At 39.0% G+C, this 27,399-nt stretch overlaps 1 protein-coding gene across 1 annotated transcript; it reads right to left on the bottom strand.

Annotated features, from left to right (window-relative positions):
• Positions 1-1,822: 1,822 nt before the first annotated feature.
• On the bottom strand, positions 1,823-26,192 carry si:ch211-253b8.5 (dysbindin). The gene is made up of 4 exons (XM_057858432.1): positions 25,830-26,192; positions 17,648-17,797; positions 17,315-17,464; positions 1,823-5,579 (listed from the first exon to the last, which is right to left on the bottom strand). Exons 1-4 carry the CDS (start codon positions 25,870-25,872, stop codon positions 5,275-5,277), a joined length of 648 nt encoding a protein of 215 aa, XP_057714415.1. The 5' UTR covers positions 25,873-26,192; the 3' UTR covers positions 1,823-5,274.
• Between the last annotated feature and the right edge of the window lie 1,207 nt (positions 26,193-27,399).

Genomic DNA, 27,399 nt, shown 5'->3' with positions numbered 1-27,399 from the left:
TGTGTTATGTGTCCTGTGCTGTAGTTGTTGTGAAAAACATATTGTGAAATAAACTTTATTTATAAACTTGAGTTTAGTGAGTAATAAACTAGATTTACCATTGCCAGTGTTACTAATTAAATTGTTCATATTTTAAGTTATTTGTTTGAAAAATTTTTAAAGGCTTGTCTGCTTGACTTGTCCGTCCACAGTGCTCTCAAAACCTTTGCTAGTTTCCTCAAAAACAGTGTTTTTTTATAGTCCCTGGATTTTGCTCATCCCAAAATATACTGTAGCCCCAGATCACTTTTCTTATCGTATTTCATTACTAGTGCTGCAAAGACTGTGACCTGCAGGCAATAAGCTCAATGCCTTCCCCTTTCTGCAGCCGCACCTCTCCAGCCTCATGTCATGTTGCAATTTCTTTCAAATGTTTGTCACTAAACAAATATAAGTTAAATCCCTATATGGCAAAACCATAGCTTTAACTATAGAACTTTGCATGGGATATCATCCCAGATTATTTAATGTAAAATAAATGGGGTTTTTTTCTGTTGTGAAAAAAAAGTCAAATTTTACAAGATCAGTTCGACTTGTTTCTCCACGAAGGGAAAACAAACCTTTCAAAAGGTTGTAGTGGCGCCGTTAATGCTGTTGGTGACAAGTGATAATAAAACTATAGCTTTACAAACCTGTTGAACTGGAACGCAAAGTACACAAAATGACGTTGATGATTTTGGGCCGCGAATGCATGTTTGGGAGGTAATACATGAGCCTTTAATCAGTATGTCTCAATACGTAAGCAGCTTTTAGAGAAGGGAATGCTAACATGGGAATGAGTGGCAATTTTAAAGAAACGCAGTGTGTGTAAGAAAGTTTTGGACCAGGTGTAAATTTCACTTACTTTTATTGATATGAGAGTAAATTTTCAAATTGGGAAACAACATTCACATAAGGTTTGATTGTGAAAGGTTGCAAAATTGCTCAACATACTTACGGAACACCCAGTTTAATCGGAGCATCTTTGAATCCACAACCTACGCATATAGTAAACCACTTTGACATGAAATAAAGGCTACCTTCAATTAAGGCACATCATGTACCGTATTTTTCAGACTATAAATCACAGTTTTTTTCATAGTTTGGCTGGGGTGCGACTTATACTCGGGAGTTACTTTTGTGTGAAATTATTAACACATTATTACCTCATTTCACATGTTATTTTGGTGTTTTGGAGTGACACTGATGGTTTGGTAAACTTGTTAGCATTTTCTTTATGCTATAGCTTTCTGAATAACTCTTAATAGCTATGTTACGTTAACATACCGGCCATGTTCGCATTTCGTTGTTCATGCATCATACTGTACACTTATTCAGCATGTTGTTCTGTATTGTATTTTTATTTTAAATTGACTTTCAAGATGACATATCTGTTCTTCGTGTTGGATTTTATCAAGTAAATTTCCCCCCAAAATGCGACTTATACTCCGGTGCGACTTGTATACAGGGTGTCCATAAAGTCTCTTTACCATTTCAAAAATGTATTAAAAATGCAATTGATTAGATATTTTATTCTGATTTGTTCTATTGTATTCAGTGTTTATTAGAGTTTTTTTTTATTACACTGCATTTGTGTGGGGTTTTTTTTCATCGAGACATCAATTTCTGCAAATGTTTACCTTGACCTTTTAACTGCATATGTGGCACCACAACTGAATGACCGCCAACCAACCATCATTTTTCAACAAGATGGTGCACCACTACATTGGGGACTGCATGTTCGTGGGTTCCTCAATCAAACATTTCCAGACCGATGGATTGGAAGGGAGGGCCAATTCCAGATATGGTGAACCTGGATTTCTTTCTATGGGGCTATGTTAAAGATTTCGTGTATCAAACAAAGATAAGGGATATTACTGACCTTAAGCGAAGGATTACTGATGTCATTGCCACAATTGATGAGGCTATGCTACAGCGAACATGGCAAGAAATCGAGTACCGTCTTGATGTGCTTCGTGCAACTAATGGTGCCCATGTAGAAGTGTATTAAAAGAGGTAAAAAAAACAAAAACTTCAATAGAGGCTGAATACAATAGAACAAATCTGAATAAAATATCTAATCAATTGCATTTTTAATAAATTTTCTAAATGGTAAAGAGACTTTATGGATACCCTGTATGTTTTTTCCCTATTCGTTGGGCATTTTATGGCTGGTGCGACTTATACTCAGGTGCAACTTATAGTCCGAAAAATACGGTACCAAGTATTACCCGTAGAGATGAGGAATTGATAATTATTTTTCTTCTCATTTTTCTTCCATTATATTTATACATGACAATCTATGGATAACGACCTCAGTTGGCCTTGTGTTTTTTCAACTTCTCAGTTCGATAATCTCTCACACCCACTCAAATTGATACGTCAGGCATGAAAAGTCATTTCACACAGATACAACTTGTCCGACCAAGCACTTAGCAATTACAAGAGATTTTAGCTTAGACATTCATGCATTACGATGATGTTGCACAACATAAATATATATGTACTGTACTAGTCACAAAAGGCATGCATTCACAACTTCAGTGCATTTGTAAACATGTATACAGTATCATTTTGTAAAGACTCAAAAACACCTGTTTTGGGGTACTTGCCTTGTTTCAAAAGATTGTATGGGTGAGTGGTTTTATACATTAAACAGCTGCACAACATTTGCACCTCACAGAAAAATACAATAGTATTGTGCATTTTTGGTGACACATAGCAGTTGCAAGGTTTTTTATTCACAGTGGAGAATGACAAATCATGTACAGTGATATGAAAAAGTATCTCAACCTTTTGGAATTTCTCACATTTCTGCATAAAATCACCATCAAATATGATCTGATCTGTCAAAATCACACGGATGTAAAAACAGTGTCTGCTTGAGGATAGCGTGAAAACAATGACAGAAGGGGTGGCAAATAAGTAAGTGAACCCTCCGCCTAAGGAGACTTAAAGAACAATTAAAAAACATTTTTACCAAACAATTTAAGTCAGGTGTGTGCCCAATCCCTGAAGAGTGGTTTAAAGCTGCCCTGACCATTCTAAAACACACACCTGGTAAGAATTGTCTTGATGAGAAGCATTGTCTGATGTGCATCATGGCTCGGTGAAAAGAGCTGTCTGAAGATCTGCGATCAAGGATTGTTGATTTGTACAAAGCTGGGAAAGGACACAAAACCATCTCTAAAAGTCTGGAAGATTGTCTACAAATGGAGAGAGTTTGACACTGTTGCTTCTCTCCCAAGAGGTTGCCGTTGACCAAAGATGATGCCAAGGGTTCAGCACAGAATACACAGAGAGGTAAAAAAGAACCCTAGTGTCTGCTGAAGACTCACAGAAATCACTGGCACAGTCCAAGATCTCTGAGCACAAATCAACTATATGTACAACTATGGCCAAGAATGGTGTTCATGGGAGGACTCCACGGAGGAAGCCACTGCTGTCAAAAAAAACAAAAACAAAACATTGTTGCTCCTTTAACGTTCCCAAAAAGACACTAGGACACTCCACAGAAGTTTTGGCTAAATATTTCGTGGACTGATGAAACCAAAGTTGAATTGTTTGGGAGTAACACACAACGTCATGTATGGTGGAGGGAGCATAATGATTTGGGGCTGTTTTGCTACCTCAGGGCCTGGACAACTTGCAATCATTAATGGAAGAATAAATTCAAAAAGTTTATCAGGATAATTTGCAGGAAAACCTGAGGCCGTCTGTCAGACAGTTGAAGCAAAAAGAGGATGGATTCTGCAACAAGACAATGATCCAAAATAAATCAACCTCAGACTGGTTTCAGAAGAACAAAATACAAGTTCTGGAGCGGCCAAGTCAAAGTCCAGACTTGAACCCCATTAAGATGCTGTGGCATTACCTAAAGACAGCAATTCATGTCAGACATCCCTAGAATCTGACTGAACTACAGCAGTTTTGTACAGAAGAATCACATTTGATGGTAATTTTATGCAGAAATGTGAGAAATTCCATAAGTTTCAGATACTTTTTCATACCACTGTATAATGAAAATATTAGACATGATCAGCTTATTAAAGCACGTTTTTTCTATGGCTTCCCTAGCAGTGCTTGCGTTACACTTTATTTCAACAATTTTTGATGGATGAAATCAGTGAAGTTTAAGTCACAGTGAGAAAACTGATTGGTATGTAAAAAGGCAATCCCATCTTTTAAATTTTAATTCGAGGCATGCCATTATGTAACAAAAAAAAAGGCGGATATTAAAGCTCAGCTAATGCAATTTATCAGCTTTACATGATTATCATTTTTCGTTAATGGTTTACAGACCTTTGTTGAGATCTCAGTGTGAATTTCAGAACCTAGATTTATTAAAGATACATATTACCGTTAACCCACTCAACATATAGTTTTTTAGTGATTCCGGTGTTGAGACATTTTTGAAAAATATTATGTGTGTAAAAATCTATATTTACAATGTTAATCTCTCATTCACATAACGTTGTAAATCCACACAAAATATGGGCTAGGGTAGAAAAATACCTGCTCTTTACAACAGTCATGAAGTAGCAGAGTGAGTGATACAAGATCTCACTACCAAATCACTACCAAAACAAATACACGTGAGCACGTTTTTAGTAAGTGCATTCATAACACACACTTCTGCGAATTCAACACACCCATCAAAAGTGTCGTTTTCAAACTGACGCTTTATGGCCACTGCTTTTAATTGTCAACGTAAACCCTGCAATGCAAGCGCATAAGGCGTAAGATCCAAGCAATTAACTTTTAAGACTTGGAAACTGTTTCGCCTGGCACACCCTTCCACTCTGTTGGCCAAGAAAACTACCTATATTGACGAAAGCAATTCACTCTAGGCATGTCAGCATTACTAAAGTACAATGAATTGCAGATTGTTATGGTTTAACATAAAATAAAAATCAGAAAAGTCAAGTTGCACTGCAGCTTTCTTTTTTTCAACATGGCTGCTTGATACCTGCTTTGAAATCACAATCAACGCAAGGGAGGTTCTCAGGAAGCAAGCAGTAACATTAACTACAGTAAGTGTGTGGGCGTTGAATAACTCCTACTGTATAATTTGTGTTGAATGTCTCAACAGGAACTTTGACTGAAATGTTTTTTCCATTAACAAAGAGGAAAAAATGTACCGTTTAAATTGTGAAGTATATTATCTTGATATTATACACACAAGTATTCAAAGGACAAATCACAGCAGGTGAATCATGCTTAGGTTTCACAAGAAATGTACAGAGACGTTTCTTTCTATTTTAGTCTTTGTGATTTCGTCAGCAGGCATCTTTGCTCTTCTTCTTCATCCTCTGTTTCGTCATCACCAGTATGAGGAACAGAGGTCAGCAGTTGGGTATCAGCATGGATTTCCTCATCGTCTGACTGAATTACCGGTGTGTCTGCTCTGCCACCACTCGTATCACTGGAGCCCGACGACGTCGAAGAAATGCGGGACTTTGAAGAGTTGGAGTCTTCATTTTGCCGTTGCAATGGTGGACACACCCTGTAGATAACCTCGGCCTCTTCGTCTGCTTCATCATCATCTTCATCCTCTCCATCTGTAAACAAAAGCGGTTCAAATGTCTGTTGAGTCTTGTTTCGGTTGAGTCGCCTTCATTATTTTCAGCCTCTTGAGATGGACCCTTTCAGGAACAGCGGTCACTACAGTGGATTAGCTACAGGTAGTCCCCAGGTTACGACGTACCCTTCTTACGTGATTTCGACTTCACAACGTTGGAGTCTCGTCCACTATTTTGTCTCCAGTCGTTTTATTTTATTTATTTTTAGTCACGTAAACAGTACCTCACAGTATTATATTTTTTACTTTCTTTCATTAATGTGACTCTGTGACCTGCTTTTTGTTGACAAAATTAAACAACTGCATGAACATCCTCTTACTTTTGTTTCCATAATTGTTGACAGGGGTTGTAGTTAAAATTGGGGTTTTGCATTTAGATGTGAGGGGGATTCTATTTATTTTACGTATTTTATTACAATGACTGTTCTGCCCTTTGGTGAAAGGTGTATTTGTTTATAATGTTGAGTTTTTGTTCTGTGACATCCTTCCTTCAAACTTTTTCAAAACTGTTTTTCATTGCATAGCCCCAGACATACTTCAGATTATAAATACAGTGGTACCTCTACATACGAAGTTAATCCGTTCCAGGAGCTTGTTTGTAAGTCGAAATGGTCGTATGTCGAGCAGGATTTTCCCATAGGAATACATTATAATTCCATTAATTCGTTCCACAGCCCAAAAACCTGCACTAAATCCTTAAAAAATATTGCTGGTACTATTACAAATGGCAATTACATATAGCAAAACAAATAAATAATAAATAAAAATCGGATTAATAATATAATAATAATAATAATTCCTGTAATAGTGTAACGAAACGGCTTCTAATAAGGCGGACGTTTTTTTCTGTACCTGAAGGCACCGCGGCGCTGACGTGACAAAGAGGGAGGGGAGCTGGTGAAAGTTTACTTTCGCTTTCAATGCTTTCTTGAGAACATCGTCAATTGCAGCAGACAGCAGGCGTTTTGTGTTGAATAAGTTGTGAAAGAAATGATGAAAACGTGGCGAAGCTGGCGATTTCTCTGGAGATGTTACCACAATAAGAATTGTCAGCTTAACTTATAAAGACTGGCGAACGATGGTCGGAGGAGGACCGTGGAGATGTATTGTTGAGCCATTTCACGGATGCCCACCCTACGCTCATATTTTTCTGTCATTTGCATCTTCATTTAGAAGGTAAGCGTCAACTTTTTCCTTGTTTCACCACCTGTACCAACCTTTTCTGAAACCAGTGTTGATTTGTCACACAAGAAAATCCGCCGTGCATTCATCTGCGGTGCTGCCATTGTCGTCGTATTTCGAGCATGTCGTCGGATGTAGAAACAAATGGCGAGTCAAATTTTACGTCGGATGTCGAAAAGTTCGTGTGTCGAAGCGATCGTATGTAGAGGTACCACTGTACTCCTCTCCAAACAGGAGAGTTTCCACAGACTTTAAAAACTGCAGTAATAAAACCTCTCCTAAAAAAACCTAATCTGGATGCCTCAATCATTAGTAATTACAGCCCAATATCAAATCTGACATTCCTGGGGAAAATTATCGAAAGGGTTGTGTTCGAACAGATCCAGACTTTCATGATGCAAAACAGTCTTTTTAACTCATTTCAGTCTGGATTTCGGCCACAACACAGCACCGAGACCGTGCTTATCAAAGTCCGAAATGACATTCGTCGGAATACCGATGCAGGCAAATCATCTGTTCTGTTACTATTGGATCTCAGCGCCGCATTCGACACGGTTGATCACAACATAATACTCAGCAGATTGGAACAGTGGGTAGGGCTTACTGACACTATACTTCAATGGTTCATATTCTATTTACATGATAGGGATTTCTTTGTGTCAATCGGAAACCATCAGTCAGAACGAACCAAATTCACGTGTGGAGTCCCTCAAGGGTCAATTCTTGGACCACTCTTATTTAACATCTATATGCTTCCCTTAGCTCAGATAATGGAACAGTATGACATCTCCTATCACGCCTATGCAGATGACACACAACTGTACATTTCTGTGTCCCCACATGATTATAGTCCCTTAGTCTCCCTGAGTAAATGCATTCATCAAATCAATGAATGGATATGCCAGAATTTTCTCCAGTTAAATGTGGAGAAGACAGAGTTGATCATTTTTGGGCCAAAAAAGGAAAAGTCAAAGATAAGCTGGCAACTTAGCTCAATGTCACTTACAGCTACAAATCAAGTCAGAAACCTTGGCGTAATTATTGACTCAGACCTAAAATTTGATAGCCATCTAAAGTCCGTCACTACCGTAAACCCGCTTATTACCACCTAAAAAATCTAACCAGAATTAAGGGGCTTCTGACTCAACAAGACATGGAAAAACTTATGCATGCATTCATTTTCAGCAGATTGGACTATTGCAACGGTATATTTACGGGTCTTGATAAAAAAAATCAGTCAGGAAGCTGCAGCTAGTACAGAATGCTGCAGCCAGAGTCCTCACAAATACAAGGAAGCTGGACCACATTACACCGGTTTTGAAATCGCTACACTGGCTTCCAGTGAGTCAAAGGATAGACTATAAAATACTACTGCTCGTCTACAAAACACTTAATGGCCTTGGACCAAAATACTTGATTTGTTAGATTCCTATGAGACATCTAGACCCCTAAGGCCGTCTGGAACCAGTCTTCTGCATGTTCCAAGAACAAGAACCAAGCAGGGTGAGGCAGCATTTAGTTATTATGCTCCTCACCTCTGGAACAAGTTACCTGAACGTCTGAAGTATGCTCAAACTGTTAACTCTTTTAAATCAGGGCTAAAAACGCTTTTGTTTAGCACTGCATATCCATAACTGTCTATATATTTCAATCTACTTGCTTTCTATTCCTTTTGTGCTTATCTCCATTGCTGATTTCAATTATTATTAGTAGTAGTAGTTTTTGTTTTGTTTTTATTTATTTATTTTTATTCTATTTGTTATTAAATACAATTTTTATGTATAATTTTATTTCCAATTTTGATTGTCTTGGTTTTTACATTGTATTGATTTAAATGTGATTTTTACGATCTTCATGTGATGTAAAGCACTTTGAATTGCCTTGTGTTGAATTGTGCTATATAAATACATTTGCCTTGCCTTGCCTTGTGATGCATGTTTTTATTTTGGTGCAGGAAGCATAGACTAGGTCGCACTTCCGCACGTGAGTAAGAGCTCATGTGCATATGAAGAGGAACATATTTGCGCACACGAAGAAGAGCACATTTGCACACACGAGGAAGAGCACATTTGCGCCCACAAAGAAGTGGCGCAGCCGAGTGAGCGAGTGGGACTGTAACCTGGGGACTACCTGTATAGACTTTTGTGCCTTTCTGTATGTCTTTCAGTGCCTCTGTAACAAACCTGGGGCCACATTCACTTTAAATTTGACACACAGAGGAATTCGTATCAAAGATAGCAATAAAGGGCCTTGTACTGTAAATTATTGCGTGATCGCATGACATACGACGGAGTAAGTGCCAAAGAAAGAAATCGAAAAAAATAGGACTACAACTACGAACTATTAAAATGAAAATAAAGTCGTATTTTTACGTATGGCTAATGTAGCTGAATTGGCAGCTACGTACTTACGTACTTTATGAAGCGATTTCCCGCTTCTGCTAAAATCAACAATATTAACAGCATCTCCTGAGGCTGTGTTTTAGAATTGGTTTCAGAACTAGGGAACCCCTTAATCTTTTGGCTCATTTACATAAAGAATATAAGAGATTATGCTAATAATTCGTCATAGACCCCAGCTATAGTAAACTAACTTATGTAGTTTTATGCACTTTGCATAATAGTGAAATGGAACAGTGCATCTCGTGAGTCCATATTTTAGAATCTGGTTTATAAATACAGTGGTACCTCGACATACAACTGCTTCGACACACGATCTTTTCTACATCCGACGTAAAATTTGACTCGTCATTTGTTTTTACATCCGATGACATGCCGAAATACAACAATTTATGACAGCCCAGCAGTGTCTTTGTTTTCCCACAAGACGGACGCATGATGGATTTTCCTGTGAGAGAAATCAACATAGGTTCCAACAATGTTAGTGCAGGTGGTGAAAAAAAAGGAAAAAGGTGAGGCTTACCATTGAAATGAAGTTTGAAATAATAGCGAAATGTGAGCGTGGTGTCCGCGTCAGTAAACTTGCTCGATCATACGGCCGTAGAACGCCCAGATAACAGTTTGAATAAACGTTGATTTTCCATCAAAATCATCAGTATGGTTGACATCGAAATTTTCGACGTCAAGTGACATTGAAACAACGTTGTTCTATGGTATGTCAGACGATGGTTGGGTTAACATTGTTTTATAGTTGATGAACTAATGTTGACAAATAGTCGACTTATGATTAACCGGGAAATATGATTGAAAAGTCATTGAATTATGGATGAGCGGGCGTTTTGGTCGAAAACAACATCGATTCAGCGTTGTTCAAATATTATTAATAATCAAATGACGTTTAGGTTTTGTAAGGATTTCAACGTTGAAATAACATTGATTGAAGGTGCAAAAGTGACGTTGATTCAACGATATAAGATCAACAGCGGAATGTTGATCCAACAACTTTTAAACGCCAGTCTGCTATCTGGGTGGCTACGAGCTCGGCGGTCCTCCTCCGTTCGCCAGTCTTTATAAGTTAAGGAGACAATTATTATTATTATTGTAACGTCGCCAAAAAGATCGCCAGCTTCGTCAGGTTTTTAATCATTTATTTCAGAACTTCACAACATGCCTACTGTTCCCCGCAGCTGACGCCCAACAACAGAACACAGAAAAATGAAGGTTAAAACTTTAATACACTCTCTCTCTCACTTTGTCGTCAGCCATGCGGTGCGTTCAGGTACACAACGCAAAATACGTCCGCCACATTAGAACCCGATTATTACATTATTACAAGCTTTATTATTAGTTTTATTATTATTACTATTGTTATATTATTATTCCTATTTTTATTCATAAATTATTTGTTTTGCTCTTTGTAATTGCTATTTGCAATAGTAACAGCAGTATTTATCAAGGATTTAGTGTGTTTTTGTGCTGTTGAACGAATTAATGAAATTGTAATGTATTCTTATGGGAAAATCCTATTCGACATACGACCATTTTGACTTGCAAACAAGGACCTGGAACGAATTAACTTCGTATGTAGATGTACCACTGTAAAGAATTCCTTGATCTTTTGGTGCATCAGCATCAAAATCGGGTGATTCAAACAGAATGTGCTAAAATCATCACGCATTTATTCATTTTAAAAAACCCATTGGCAGTGTATTAAATACTTGTTCTCCCCACTGTATACTGAATTAGCAGTCATTTGATACAGGAATTATCTTTGTTTAACTGGGAGTCAGTTCCAATTTGTCTTTGTCTGAAAATCACTCGATTATTAACGCTCGAAATGGCGACTCCTCGGCAGAAAGCGTTTTGTGTGTTTGAGCTTGTGTGTATCCTGAAGCGCGTTTAGGGAGGAATTTTCATATCGGCTTGATGTTGTCCGTGCTGCTGGTAGTGGTCTCACTGAGCACCTGTAAAGCATGAAATAAAATTTTTGAAGTTATATACAATACTTGAATCCATACTTGAATCCAGCTAGTTATTTTTTTTTTTTTCTTAATATACCGCTGTAGTGACCACTACCTCTTTAAAGAATTCACCTAGGGAACTAGTATGGGGCATGTTGTGTACCGGGGGGAAAACTTTGTTGTCGCGCACGTTTCCGGCTGAGTTAACAGAGTCACGACAGACACTAGAGAGTTAACAGAGTTAAGAGAGTCACGAGCGGCCGAACACGGCATCACGTACTCAGCGAGCTATCGAGACTCAACAACATTCATCCGCTACACCGCAAGGGTTTTGGCACATTCTTTTTGCCTCGTTGAAGTCTCAGAGGCATTTTACGAACACTTAAAGCAATGGTGGACTCTAGCTTTCTTGAGCTAACAATGTTCAACGAATCTTCTGCGGCCACGTGGTCGCGTGCACGGAGGCGCAGTTCGCCCTCCACGGTATAGCTGACGATACCATGCACTTCTACTCGGGTACTCGATGGTGGTCAGAGTTAGGCGAGTCGTTGCTTTTCCACCGAAAGAGGACAAATATGGGGCACTTAAGGCGGACCTTCTCTGGTGTTTTGAACCGTCACATGCGCTATCGACTTCAAAGTCGCCCTGCTCAGTCATCCACTGCCTGGCATCCTGGATGTCCTCCTGATCGTGGCATTCGGTTGCCCTCCGCCTGGCATCCTGGACGTCCTCCAGATTGTCACACTTGGTCGTTCATCGCCTGGCATCCCGGACGTCCTCCCGATCATCCTGCTCGGACGTCCCACACCTGGCATCCTGGACGTCCTCCTGATCGTCCATTCGGTCGTCTTCCACCGGCGCCCCGGCCGTGCAACCCGACCGTCCCGTTCCGTTATATCGGGTTGCGCCTGGCGTCCTGTGTGGGTGAATTGTGGGGGGGACCTGGGTAGTGACCACTACCTCTTAACAGAATTCACCTAGGGAACGTGTATGGACTATGGACTATTTGTGTTCCGGGGGGAAAACTTTGTTGTCGCGCGCGTTTCCGGCTGGGTTAACAGAGTTACGACAGACACTAGAGAGTTAACAGAGTTAAGAGTCACGAGCGGCCGGACACGGCATCACATACTCAGCGAGCTATCGAGACTCGAGACGGGGTGGCGTGGCTCAGTGGTAGTTGTCCCCTAACCCAGAGGTTGTGGGTTCGATTCTTCGCCCTGATGAACTCATCTAAGTGTCCTTGAGCAAGATACTGAACCCCACATTACTCCTGGTGCTGCGTCACCAGTAGGTGGATGGCGAGATAGTGTAGAGCGCCTTGAAAGGTGGAAAAGCGCTATATAAGTATAACACCACCACTCAACAACATTCATCCGCTACACCGCAATGGTTTTGGCACTTTCTTTTTGAATCACCCTGTATATTCTACAGTATTAATGATGTGCCAAATATTGCATTATATTGTATTGTATTGTATTGTAATGTATTGTATTGTATTCATTAAAAACTGCAATGGTTTCTAATGAGGTAAGACTTGTAGACTTTCCCTGGGCTTTAGCACAGAAGTACTCAGTACCCTTTCCTTTTCAAGCCCTAAGTATGCAATGACGGTTTTTGTTTTCTTTGACTCACTCAGTGATGCAAATCAGTTCAGTGCAGTTGCAGAGTAAAAACAGAGAAGTCAGGGCTTTGCAATATCAAGTCAGTATGTACAGTATATTACTGTGCTTACTTGTGCCACCTGGTGGTACGCCAGGCATTACAGGATTACACTGCTGGCCAAAAGTATTGGCACACCTGCAATTCTGTCAATGATCAATTTCTCCCAGAAAATGATTGCAATTACAAATGCTTTGGTAGTAATAGCTTCATTTGTTTTGCTTGTAATGAAAAAAGACATAAGAGATTAACAAAAAAAACCAAAAAAAAATCATTATCATTTTACACAAAAGTAGCCAAGACTAAAATATTGGCACCCTTTGAAAAATCATGTGATTCTTCTCTAATTTGTGTAATTAACAGCACCTGTTACTTACCTGTGGCACATAAAAGGTGCTGTCAATAACTAAATCACACTTAGCCAGTTAAAATGTATTAAAGTTGACTCAACCTCTGTCCTGTGTCCTTGTGTGTACCACATTGAGCATGGAGAAAAGAAAGAAGACCAAAGAACTGTCTGAGGACTTGAGAAGCAAAATTGTGCAAGGAAGCATGGGCAATCTCAAGACTACTAGTCCATCTCCAAAGACCTAAATGTTCCTGTGTCTATCTTGCGGAGTGTCATCAATAAGTGTAAAGCCCATGGCACTTTGGCTAACCTCCCTAGAAGTGGACGGAAAAGAAAATTTGACGAGAGATTTCAACGAAAGATTGTGCGGATGGTGGATAAAGAACCTCGACTAACCTCCAAACAAGTTCAAGCTGTCCTGCAGTCCAAGGGTACAACAGTGTCAACCCGTACTATCTGTCGGCGTCTGAATGAAAAGGGACTCTATTGTAGGATACCTGGGAAGACCCCACTTCTGACCCAGAGAAATTTAAAAAGCCAGACTGGAGTTTGCCAAAACTTACCTGAGAAAGCCAAAAACGTTTTGGAAAAATGTTCTCAGGTCAGATGAGACAAAAGTACACTGTAAAAAGTTGCTGTAAATTTACGGCCAATTTTGAACACTAAAATACCATTTTTGTGTTAAACAGTTTATTACTGTAGTTAGCAATGCATTGTGGGTTACCAGCATTAAAGCAACAAGACAAATGCTGTAAACGGTATGTTAATATTTCAATTACATGACACTACCGTATTTTTTGGAAACTGAGTTTTGACTGGAAATTTTGAGCATGGTCAGTAATCTGACATCTTTTACATTGTGGCAATATAGACTGTGTTTTTTGCCAATTTAAATTAAGATAACTAGATACCGCAAATAATTTGCCATCAAATCCTGGAGGACATAATTAGCCATAATTTGGATGTTGGAGACTCTTCAGAGGATGACTTTAGATGACATTTGCTGCTTTTCAGTGCTTGTTTTTCAACTTATATTGGGATTTATGTGTACCAATTTATAAACGGTGAGTTAATTAAGTCTTACTCATGTTACCTAAATTATTGTATATTAAACTAAAGTTCTGAGGATTGCTGGATAGCGATATATAATATTGATAAAAGATGCAGCTGAGTGAATTTTTTGGGGAAATAAATTAAAGGTGTTTGCCAGTGAGGGGTTAAAAAGGCAAAATCCGAGTGTCTCATATGTATCCAACAGTGGAGTTACAATACGATAAAATTTATTTTTAATTATTTCTCTATTTATATTATTATTTATTTAATACATTTATTATGTTTATGTTTTGATTGTTAGTAGTTTTAAATTTTGATGTAGCAAATGTTAGCTAAATGCATTAGCGTTAGCTGTAGCGGATGATGTATGGGAGTTGAGCCTCAGACTAAAACACAATCACATCGACGCAAACACCAGACTGGATGTTTTGTTGGCCTATAGGCTATATTATTATATTATTTGATGTCGCCTCCATTCTATTCCACTCATATGTTATATTTTTCTTGTTGTATCCCCACTCTGATCTAAACTGGCCCTTCTCCAAAAATTGTAGTATTCCATCACCCTGAAGGCTGATTTACAGTATGCTTCTGTGTAGCGGTGACAGCGGACCTATGCCATTAACGCAGACCTGATTATGACCCTACACCATAGCCTGACGTACACCTCCAAAAAGTCCTGACTACACATCACGTCAACGCGCTTGACGTGAACGTCAAAGGACTGTGATTCGTCCGCTTAGAACATTGTTTCCGGTTCAGCACAACAACAACACCGTTTTCAAACATTCGCCATCGACTTCTGTGTCGCCTACGCTTCAACATTTGTACTGACAACATTTGTTGTTTAATATTAATCAGCTGCAAATGCACACGTTTCATCTCCATTGCCATTGCTGTCAATGACCGGTGGAAAATAAAGGAATTCGACAAGAGTCCCCCAAAACCACACAAAGACAAAGCCACACCAATCTAGTGGTATGGCGGTGAATTACTGTGGAAATGTCACTGGCTGCGACAAACTTTGTCCCCACATCACACATGAGACCAATGTTTACATTTGGAGTAAATTATACAGGTGCTTTTTTGCTTCATTTTTTTTTCTTTTTACAAACTCTTACTTCTTCATATTGAAGAACCCATGCGAAGAATGGGAGTATTATGGACAATGATTTTTCACGCATTGTAAAGTCAAACCCTGATAAACATCAACAAAAAAGCATTGAGCAGACAACCAAGGCGTGAACTGAAAAATCACCGGCATGCAAGCACTATGGAAACGATGCACAGCTGGAAGAGATTGGCCAATCAACCCATGAGCAACCCAGAGCTATAAAAGCATGAAAGGAAGATGGCAGCCTGGTTTGGCTATTGACACTTGCAGTCCTGTGCAGCTGGAGACGTTGGCAAAAGATAACCAGAGAAGCAGCCGGTAAGCAGCAGAATTAAAAGATGAAATGTGCCAGCAGCGGCCATTAGCACATGGCTTGACTCACCGGTGGAAATGTTTGGACAATTGTAGTATATTGTTTAGGGGTAATTTGGGATTTGTCCTTGACCGATCACCACTTCTAACCCAGCCTGCCTGCCTGACCCGACTACGCCCGAGTTCCAGCCCAATCAACTTGCTCAGCCTGTGCTATGCCAGCACTCCATTGAGCCCAACCTGTCCTGCTTGACCCGATTACGGCAGATCTCCAGCCTGCTCAGCCTGACCTACACGACCCGACTGCACCATGGCTCTAGTTCCTGTCCGTTTTCACTGCCTGCCAACACGATGAAATAAAACCTGTTCTGTTTCGTTCCTGAGATCAGCATTTTTTTCTGTACTAGACGGAAATATATGCATTCATAGACTGTAAAGTCATTTTCCCAAATACCGTTAAAACACAGTATATCGTTAAAAACGCAGCGCACTGCAGCTCCTCAGTTGCCTGCTCTTTACTGTGAATTCTGGTAATACAGGAATAGTTTTTCCTGGATTAGACTACTACTGTTAAATATTTTTACATTACCAAGACGGTAAAATAAGTCTGGTAATGGCAATCCTGCTGACGGACTTTTACTGTATTTTCTATAAATACAGGAATCAACCGTTTTTCTGGATTACGGACTATTACTGTGAAACATTTTTACATTACCAAGACTGTAAAATAACAGTCTGGTAATGGCAATCCTGCTGACAGACTTTCACTGTATTTTCTATAAATACAGCAATCAACAGTTTTTCTAGATACCGGACTATTACTGTGAAACATTTTTACATTACCAAGACTGTAAAATAACAGTATATAAATGGCAACCCTGCTGTCAGCTCTTTACTGTTATTTTACACTGAATTTTTTTACAGTGTAGAGCTTTTTGGGAAAGGCAACAACATAGTTTCCAGGAAAAAAAAAACACGAGGCCTTCAAAGAAAAGAACACGGTCCACACAGTCAAAAATGGCGGAGGTTCCTTTATGTTTCGGGGTTGCTTTACTGCCTCTGGCCTTCGACTGCTCGACTCGTGTGCATGGCATTATGAAGTCTGAAGACCACCAACAAATTTTGCAGCATAATGTAGGGCCCAGTGTGAGAAAGCTGGGTCTCCCTCAGAGGTCAAGGGGCTTCCAGCAGGACAATGACCCAAAATGCACTTCAAAAATAAATGATATTACTACCAAAGCATTTTTAATTGCAATAATTTTCTGGGAGAAATTGAGCATAATCTGACAGAATTGCTGGGGTGCGAATACTTTTGGCCAGCAGAGTAGGTCATAATTAGGATATGATTTGGCCAATTAGTTTCCAATTTTGGGTGAGATATGACCCACTGGGTTCTTTAAAATCCAATGGCCACTGGTAACCTTCTGTATCGAACATTATACAGTATTTAAAGCCTGACAATGGCAAAGTATTTTTGTATTGTCATTCAAAAGTTTTATAAAGTCAAATTATGGTAAGTTAACTTTGAGAAGTTAGAGCATTTTTGTATCATCTGTAAGCTTTACCCCAAGCCAAATATCAAACTTTTTTTTTTACTGTTGGTTATTTCTTTGCAGTATAGAAGTAAGTATTCAAAATTCTGTATTGATTTAGAACTGTGTTGTTTTTTAGGTTTAGTTTCTTCACCTGGTAGTGGGGATGCAAGGGCTCCCTCGTCTCCTCCTGATCCAGCATTAAGGAACACATCAAGGGCTTCTTGGTCAGATATGTCCATCAGGTCCATTTGCTCTAGCACATCCACATTTACCTCCATTGATGAGATACTTCCCATGGGGGCTGCAAAAACAGTTTGTGTTATGAAAGTGTCTGTAAAGCAGGAGAGGTGATCTGAATGGCTCTAATAAAGCTTTTTATCATTTTTATTATGGTTGCTGAAAGGCAATAAATGTGCCTCTGTATAAGACTACAACTTTGCAATATGCATTTTCCTCTGAAATAAAATCCAATGTTGTTTCTTACGTTTCCTGCTGTCAATCTGCAGGTGGGCAGAGGGCAGGTAGTTATCAACATCTTGCTGGTAGACCTCCTCAAAAAAACGCTGTCTCTCCCTCAGCTTGAGATGTTGTGTAGATTCGTTGCCCAACACTCTCTGGGAGTTGTCTGTCTCAGCTGAATGGGAACAAGGCAGTATAAATTTTTAAATTATTTTTATTGAGCTCATTTTTCATATTTTAAAAACCTAGCATTATAACAATGGTGTTAAGACATTTTATATCCTCTATACAGGTGTTTTTCCAGTGTTTTTCAACCAATGTGCTATGGCACACTAGTGTGCCGTGAGAGATCGTCAGGCGTGCCGCGAGAAATATATTACAATATTGTTTTTTGTTGTTGTTTTTTTTATGTCGTCGGGCAGAGTTGCAGTAGGATGGAAGGAGTACATGTAGATAAAAGGTTGAGGTTGTATGCAGATGAGCGAGGTATTGCTCATGTCGCGTTCAAGAACTGCTCAAATTTCTAGCCACCAGCCACCTTTATCCATATGTGATAACTGCCATTCCTCCCCTCTGTGTTTTATTTCAATGTGTTTTATTCCAACACATTGTCGAGGACAGCAAGGTGGCTGATGGCTAGAAATCCGAGCAGTTCTTGAACACGACATGAGCGGCTATCCAACAGCGTCATGGTGCCAAGCAAGTTTTAACATCATCTCCAAACGAAACACCTGTCGCTTCAAAACAAGTCGATGGGCTATTTTGTTCGCCTTCGTGAAAACAAAGAGAAACAGGCAACTTTTTTGTGTGTGCAAAACTACAAAGGTAAATTAGAAGTCCTCAAAGCCAGTTACCTTGTTGCTGAATATGTTGCTAAATCCAAAAAGTCCCACACTGTGGCAGAGACATTAATACTACCTGCCTGCAAAGCCATTGTCAGCTAGATGCTTGTCCCTGATGCGTTTAAAGACATTGCTAAAGTCCCCCTGTCTAATAACTCAAGCCTAACTGCTATAAAAAGATAAAAAACAGAGAAAGACTGAGAGCTGTTGAAGAAGATTCCTGCCAGGATATCGGCTTTGTGTTCATCTAAACAGGCTCAAGTTTCATACTGAGTAAGTATAAATATTGAGAAATTATTTTCAAATTAAAAATTTTGTACAGAAAGTAATTTTGGAACAATTTTGGTTTTTGGTGTGCCGTGATTTTTTCCAATGTAGAAACGTGCCGTGACTCAGAAAATGTTGAAAAACACTGCTCTGTGCATAGGTGAATATCTATCCTAATGTCCATATTTAGGATAATGAATTGAAAAACGGACTATCTTTGGTTGTATAACTGTGCTGACTTCTCAACACGCTGTGCCTTTCCCCACTGGGCTGCATGGGCTTGCACTTCAACTCCGTTCACCAGTGCTGTTATTCATTTGCGCCCGCATGAGTGCATTTCTGTGTGTGTGTTCATACGTCTGTGTGATCGTGCGATGATGTTTCATGACGGCCGTGGCAATGTCGGTAGAGTGGGTCATCCAGTGCCCGAAGAGTCAGTAGTTTGAATCCTGGATCCCACTGTGAAAGTGTCCTTGGGCAAGGAGCTGAAGCCTAACTTGCCACCAGTGGGTCTGGCAGTGACTTGCATGGGAGCAGCTGTCCACTAGCACATGAATATGTGAATGTGAGCCACTTTAAAGATGGTGTAAAAAAGTTTCTAATTCCCCGTGGTTGAAGGCTGATAATGTGTATATAACGAACAAATTATTTTGAATATCTGTAAAGCCAAGAACCCTCTCAGTTCAAATTCCACAAATAGGGTTCTGTAGTTAAAAATATATTTGGGATGCTTTGCAAAGCAAATCTCCCCACATATGATATTCATGTTTTATTCCCGTCCACGGTGCAAAGCCCATGAACTTTGGCTACGTCTCACTGTTTCAACTTCAAAATGTGCCAAAAATTTACAAAGTTAAATTAAAAACATCGTCTTGTCCTACATTTTTTATCCGTTTCATATAATTCACACATGAAAACTTTAACAAAATCGTGTACAGTTCTTGCCTACACGTAGAGTTGCACCAAAATTTGGATTTTAAAAAATTCCATTTATTTACCTCAGGGGAAAAAGGGACCCAATATCAACAGCATGTGACTGGGAAAAAGCCCCAAAATCTATAGGAAGTGACCAATGAACACAAAATCACCCAGAAATGTCCTAATATCAACAGGAAATGTTCCAAAATATTACTCCGGAATCCCCCAAAATGTGCTGGAAGTGACCCAAAATCAACAGAAACTGTCCTTGTAGTACCCAAAAATTGTCACCTGGAAGTAAATCATTGCCTGCCAGATAACAATAGACAAGCAATTTCATTTAAACGGGGAAAACTTGCTGTGAATCTGTATGTCTCAGTGCAATTGACGGCGCTAGACGTCCAATCCATTTTGACCGAGAGGGGTGAATAAAGAAACATTCCTTTGCCCTTCCCAGTCAAAATGGATTGGACGTCTAGGGCCGTCATTGGTAGCCAATGAGTTAACAAGGAAATGACCCGCAAATGCCCCAAAATCAAGAAATGATCGAAAATCTACAGAAACTGACCTATGAAAGAGCCAAGCATAGCTCTCAACAAAATGTGCAGTTTACAACATGCAAACTTAAAAGTTGAATTAGGATTGTTACCTTTAACGTCATTTATTTCCTTCACATGCCAACCTTATACATTGTACCTTACTTTAGCTACTCTAACAACACAATGATTGAAATAAACATGGTTGCAGCAGAATGACTCATGTAATTATTAACCTCGTGCTATTTTGTCTTCCAGGAAGTGTTGGAGATGCAATTTAGCTAAGGTTACTTTGGTTGGCGTTCAAAGCCTCCTTTGGAGATTGCCCATCTTTTCTGACAGAGGGTATTCTGCCAAGGAACCTTATGCGACTCTGTGGAATAATTAAGTTAAGTGATTTCTACATTTGAGTGTGATTTTTAAGAAAGTGTTTAATCTGCATTTGTCAGTAGCAGGATTGCAAGAAGAAAGAAGAATGAATTCGAAAGAAGGGCTAATACCTTCAATGGTTAAGTTTATACATGCCGTGTATATGCTGGACTGCAGTGGTGGATGAAGTACTCACTTTTTTTTTTAACCATCAGTAAAAGTACAGATACAGGTGCAAAAAAAATACTAAAAATAATATATAATAATAAATAGTAGTAAAAGTACCTAAGTATCTAAGAAAAAATTGACTCAAGTAAAAGTACTACCTTTATGTAATATGTAATAATAATATATATATATATATATATATATATATATATATATATATATATATATATATATATATATATATATATATATATATATAGGTAGTGTAAAGCGCTTTGAGCGCCTTCAAAGGTGGAAAAGCGCTATATAAGTATAACACCATTTACCATATACGTATACTGTATATATACACATACATACAGAGATCTGAATCAACATGCAGAATGGAAAAAACAAGCAATAAAATTTACTGCAATGTAAATAGACGCTAAAAAAAACGAGGCATGAAAACGAAACTGTCAATTCACAGCGAGAAAAAAAGAAAACAAACAAAAGTAACGTCTAACGCAGGCGACAGTTTGAAAAGTAGTGGAGTATAAAGAACTGATACGTGCTGTAAAATATAGTGAAGTAAAAGTAAAAAGTACCACTTCATATTTGTACTCAAGTAAAGTACAGATACACAAAAAATGTACTTAAGTACATTAATGAAGTACTTTTACTTTGTTACATCTCACCACTGCAGCATTGTATGTAACATTACTGATAGGTAAAGCAGTTTAATACTGTGCTTGTTCATCATCTGTCTTAATTTGTTAATTACACTATTCATTAATCTTTTTGTTGTTTTTTTTTTTTTTTTAATCCCAGTCCTGACACTGACCAGTCCCATTTTGTTTTTTTTTATTTTTCTTGAAACAAAACAACGGTAATTGCCAATAGCGTACCGCCTGGATTTTTAGACCGTGACGTTGCCATCGTAGCGCGGGAATGGGACATTATCTACACGCTCTCAAATACAAACCATGTTATTTCTGCTTGTTTTTTCTCATGTAATCTTAAAAAAAAAAAAAGAAGAAGAACGTGCCGATCAAACACTGCTGCTATGGAACTTGTAGAAACGACTCAAGACATTACGACATATGAAGGATGTTTTCTTCAGACCAAAAAGTCGGAGAAAAAATGTGAAGAATGGATCAACTTGCGCGAACGTCCAAAAGACCAGTTTAACGCCAGCGACGTCAAGCCATTCACATTACATATGCAGTAAACATTTTGTTGGGGGCCGTGGTTCTTTAGAAGACGAAGAGGTAACCCATTTTGATATTATTACTTATTTTTTAGTGTGACGTTTTGCCGTGCTGCTTCTGTCTGACAATGAATTACCTGAAAAAAATTAAAATAGTATCTGGCTACCACTGTTACCTTTTCTGTTGTAAAAAAAAAACAACTTTTGTAAGGGGGAAGTGTAAATAAATTATAGAATTAAGATTTGTCATTAATGAAAAAATTTAAGTGTTCGTTGGCTGTCATTGATTAGCATTTGCGATCGTTACACAAAAATAGCAATGTAAATTGTCCCCAAGAACGGACAGAGATGTAAGACAACCAGAGGATACATTATATATAAGAAAGACAGGGCATATGGTGGTAAAGGATAGATTGTTGAAACAGGAGAATATCATTGTCAGTGGCGTAAGGCAATGCACACTAGAAAAAGGTGTTGATAGCAAATCTAACTCTGGATGAGGTCGGCTGGTCTTTTTCAGCCCTCGACACTACAGCCATCTCTTTAACTGAACATTTGTATGTTGTTCCACATCTTTATCAGTGAATTTGGCACCAGGGACATCATTTTCGGACAGAATTGGTAGGTTTAGCTCAGTAAACATCCCGTTCGTACACCATTTGCATGCATTTACAACTAGGGACAAACCGGAGGTTGACCCGCCTAGCCACAACTGCTAATGTCAAGAATATTAACGAGCAAAAGTGACATGTTGCTTGCCGTATGGCATTCTGATGTCGATAGACTACAGTGGCACGCTTACATAAATGAAGGTTTCTGATTCACATACAGTATTGGCCTTCGAAGACATGTTCTCTCAGAGCGATTCTGTTTGAAACAGAAGTTTGAACAAATGGATTGATTGCCTTGGAATGCACTTTGAGCCTTTCTTGTTCATGGAAACAACTGAGTAATTCCTTGTTAGGCTGCTGCTTTATCCTGATCTGGCTATGAAACAAAGGTCACATGGAAGGGATTTCTTATGGCGGGTGAAGGAAGAGAGAACAGCTGGGATGGCTGCTGTCGATGTGCCTCAGCATATTAAAAGACATGACTTACTGTAGTAAAGGGTGCATAGTTCTTAACAGTCGGTCCACTGTAGGGGAGTACGGGCAGGCAAAGGTGCAAAAAGCATACAACAAAATTTATAGTGTATGTATACTGTGCATGTGCATGTAGTGTCTCTATCTATCTACCTTAACAAAACACTAAAATTCCATGACACTTGTGATCTGAGACAGAACCAATGGCTTCTAAAGTCCCTCTCTGTCTAAGCCCACAGTGAATCATAATAGCCTTAGGCTTGCTCTTATGTAATGAGCGTACAGTTCTTCAGCTGCATTCTTCCATAGCGCATCGCTGTGCAAGACCTACTGCCTTCTACACGCATATTTGCCGAGAAAGAGAAATTGACAAGACAATGATATGAAGAATTATGCAACATTGTCATGTTGTCAATTAAATGTAATGTAAATGTTTTGAAATTTGTAAATGCCTGACCGCTGTTGGCCTCGGATAACATAAATTTTGGGCGATCTATTCTATTCTATTCTATTCTATTCTATTCTATTCTATTCTATTCTATTCTATTCTATTCTCACAGGATATGAATGAGCACAATGCCAAATGTAAAGCCTTTCATTTCTGAGATGTCTTTGTTGTTATCGGGCTGTCAACTATTCACATTGTGAATGAATATGGTCAAGATGTTAACTTCCATGCATCCTTAATTTTAGGGTCTATAAAATTCACTGTGTACTGGTGTTTCCAAAGTGTCCCTGTGATGAAAAGTGAGCTACATGCATCATTGACTGCTCTGTGTCGTTTTAATGGGGCAGTCATAGATCAAGAGACCTAGGAACTGCACTGGAAGCATAAAACAAATGGTCCTATTGAACCAGGCAGTCACATGGTAAGGCTTTCAATCCCCTTGTGACGACTGGGAAGAAATCTTATGATCGCTTTTGTGTCTTCATGGAAAATTGAATGTGTTTATGTTTGGGTCAGAGATACGTTCACTCGATGAGCATTCACATCTGAGCGCTCATCCATCTCCAACACCATGCTGCTGAGATGACCCACAGCTTTTATTTCTCCCCAATGGATTAATAAGGGTGCAACTCAGCTCTCAGCAGTGTGAGACCTCATCATCGTTAGGTCCAAGTGTATTAAAGCTATGAGGCAGTCAGTCTTTCTCTTGTCCAAAGAGTCATCTCAGACAAGTGTAAATCATTTATGGGTGAGATCACTGCATCACAGCAGTCACCACTCCCACCATGACCCCCCTCCCCCCGCCCCCTACATACAAACCCCATACTTTCTCGGCTGTAAACACACTGTGTGTAAAATCTGTAAATTCTCGTTTAGAAGGTGTCAAGATAGAGAAATTCCACATAATTATATCTATAAATCGTCACCTTTGTAGTTAAAATGAATGTAAACAAGTGGAAAAAATACCTCCACTACATTGTTTCCAGCTACAGAAGCCCACTAAGCTTTGATTGCATCTTGTGATCATATTTTGAAATTCCCATGCCACTTCCATCCTCATTCGCAAAGCCATTAAGGATCATCACTCAAACTAAAGGCAACAATCACCACCACTATTCCCGATAGCTTTCCATTTGGAAAAAGGGTTTTGGTAGGCTCTGCTGGGCTTTGTGGTGCCTCACTTTCCACGTGAATGCACCAGCATACAGAAATAAAGGGGCAAGAATATAGCAACTTGACATTTTGACACTAAGACTCTGATGAGATTAATTTTAATGCAAGACCATGGTCATGCCTTTTCGGTACCACTAATTCTTGCTCCTGCAACACTTTTGGAAATAGTTTTAGTTTTGACCTGCTGCAACACTGTTGCACAACTATAAAGTCAAATATATTTGAAAAAATTGGTATAACAAGAGTATTATGTTATTCAATTTGTTTTAATGAGTGTTTTTCAAATCATTTATTGAACATGGGTTGTATTAAATAAAAGCCTCTGAGAGCCAACCGTAAACAATGCAAGTCACAAAGTTTAGCAGACATGTTTTTTAATGGTGGTATTTATAATTTATTCTTACGTAAATTATATAATCCACAATCATAGTGAAGTAAGATTTTTTTAAAAATCTCCCCACTTAATTAGAATGAACAGTTTCATATAGCTTAAGTAAACAATGTGATGCATTAGTTATAGATGGAATTGCAGCAATTCCACCCAAAGTGTGCCGCATTTACCAATTACACAAAATTAGGGCTGTCAAACAATTAAAATTTTTAATCGAGTTAATGACAGTTTAAAAATTAAGCAATTAAGCAATTCAAACCATCTATAGAATATGCCATATGTTTCTGTAAATTATTGTTGGAATGGAAAGATAAGACACAGGAAGGATATACAGTATACATTCAACATACTGTACATAAGTTCTGTATTTGTTTATTATAACAATAAAACAACAAGATGGCATTAACATTAGCATTCTGTTAAAGCGATCCATGGATAAAAAGACTTGTAGTTCTTAAAAGATAAATATTAGTAAAAGTTATAGAAATTTTATATTAGAACCCCTCTTAATGGTTTCATTTTAATAAAATTAGTCAAATTTTCATTCAAAAAATAAACTAGTAGCTCGCCATTGTTGATGTCAATAATTGCACAATGCTCATGGTGCTTAAACACATAAAGTCAGTTGCACCAAAGCGCCAGCAGAGGGAGACAAAAAACACAACAAGTGGACATGACTCTGCTGTCGTCTTAATCTGTTGAGCAGGGCATGTGCGTTAATTGCGTCAAATATTTTAACGTGATTAATTTAAAAAATTAATTACCGCCCGTTAACGCGATAATTTTGACAGCACTACATCAAATATTATGAGTTGGTTACTTACACGCCAGACGTTTGTTGTGTTTGGTTGACCCCGTAGATGACATGGTGCTGTAGTGTAGCAGTGTATGCCAATTTGTCGTGTCAACTCCTGTCAAGGCTGCAGAGCAGGATGCTGAGGCACGTCGTAGCTGATCATCTAGTCATCACATCGCTACACTTTAGCACCACGTTTTTCCAATGCCACGCTTTTTTCTGCTGTTCCCTTTACCCCTTTATGATTGCCCCAGTTGTCCTTTCTAGGTACCCCTCACACTGCTTCGCTCTCTCGGTCTATCTCCCTTCCCCTCTCTTGCTTTCTCTCTCTCTCGCTCTCTGTCTCTCACACACACAAACACACACAAACACTATCTTGCATACTGTGCAGCTTAGAGGCAGGGTGAGTGATTGTAGACTTTGTGGCCCGTACCAACTGGTAATAGCGAGGGGGCTATAGGATCAGGAGGCTTTTTATGTAACATTGAGGCACATACCAAGAACTCGAATTCAAAGGGAAGCTCTACATTATATACACTGCTGGCCATAAGTATTGGCACCCTTGCAATTCTGTCAGATAATGCTCAGTTTCTCCCAGAAAATGATCTCAATTACAAATGCTTTGGTAGTAATATCTTTTATTTTGCTTGCAATGAAAAAACACAAAAGAGAATGGGGGAAAAAAATTAAATCATCATCATTTTATACAAAACTCAAAAAATGGGCCGGACAAAAGTATTGGCACCCTTTGAAAAATCAAGTGATGCTTCTCTAATTTGTGTAATTAACAGCACCTGTTACTTACCCGCGGCTCATAACAGGTGGTGGCAATAACTAAATCACACTTGCCGCCAGTTAAAATGGATTAAAGTTGACTCAACCTCTGTCATGTGTCCTTGTGTGAACCGCATTGAGCATAATGAAAAGAAAGAAGACCAAAGAACTGTCTGAGTACTTGAGAAGCAAAATTGTGAGGAAGCATGGGCAATCTCAAGGCTACAAGTCCATCTCCAAAGACCTGAATGTTCATGTGTCTACCGTGCGCAGTGTCATCAATAAGTGCCCATGGCACTTTGGCTAACCTCCCTCGATGTGAACGGAAAAGAAAAATTGACGAGAGATTTCAACGAAAGACTGTGCAGAAAGTGGATATAGAATCTCGACTAACGTCCAAACAAGTTCAACCTGTCCTGCAGTCCGAGGGTACAACTGCGTCCACCCGTAGTATCCATCAGCATCTGAATGAAAAGGGACTCGATGGTAGGATACCCAGGAAGACCCCACTTCTGACCCAGAGACATAAAAAAGCCAGGCTGGAGTTTTCCAAAACCTACCTGAGAAAGCCAAAAATGTTTTGGAAGAATGTTCTCTGGTCAGATGAGACAAAAGTAGAGCTTTTTGGGAAAAGGCATCAACATAGAGTTTACAGGAAACAAAACAAGGCCTTCAAAGAAAAGAACACGGTCCCCACAGTCAAAAATGGCGGATGTTCCCTGATGTTTCGGGGTTGCTTTGCTGCCTCTGGCACTGGGCTGCTTGACCGTGTGCATGGCATTATGAAGTCTGAATTTTGCTGCATAATGTAGGGCCCAGTGTGA

Source organism: Corythoichthys intestinalis, chromosome 2 (genome assembly GCF_030265065.1).
Source record: "Corythoichthys intestinalis isolate RoL2023-P3 chromosome 2, ASM3026506v1, whole genome shotgun sequence".
Classification (NCBI taxonomy): domain Eukaryota; kingdom Metazoa; phylum Chordata; class Actinopteri; order Syngnathiformes; family Syngnathidae; genus Corythoichthys; species Corythoichthys intestinalis.
This window is presented reverse-complemented; position numbering and strand designations above follow the sequence as displayed.

Bases quoted from the DNA above. Each gene is read 5' to 3' on its own strand.
- si:ch211-253b8.5 (XM_057858432.1), bottom strand. From the start codon at position 25,872: ATGTCATCTACGGGGTCAACCAAACACAACAAACGTCTGGCGT. The intron at 17,798-25,829 runs GTAAGTAACCAA...GTTCCCATTCAG, and splicing joins ACACAACAAACGTCTGGCGT to CTGAGACAGACAACTCCCAG. The intron at 5,580-17,314 runs GTGAAGAAACTA...TTTTGTTTACAG, and splicing joins CCTTGCATCCCCACTACCAG to ATGGAGAGGATGAAGATGAT.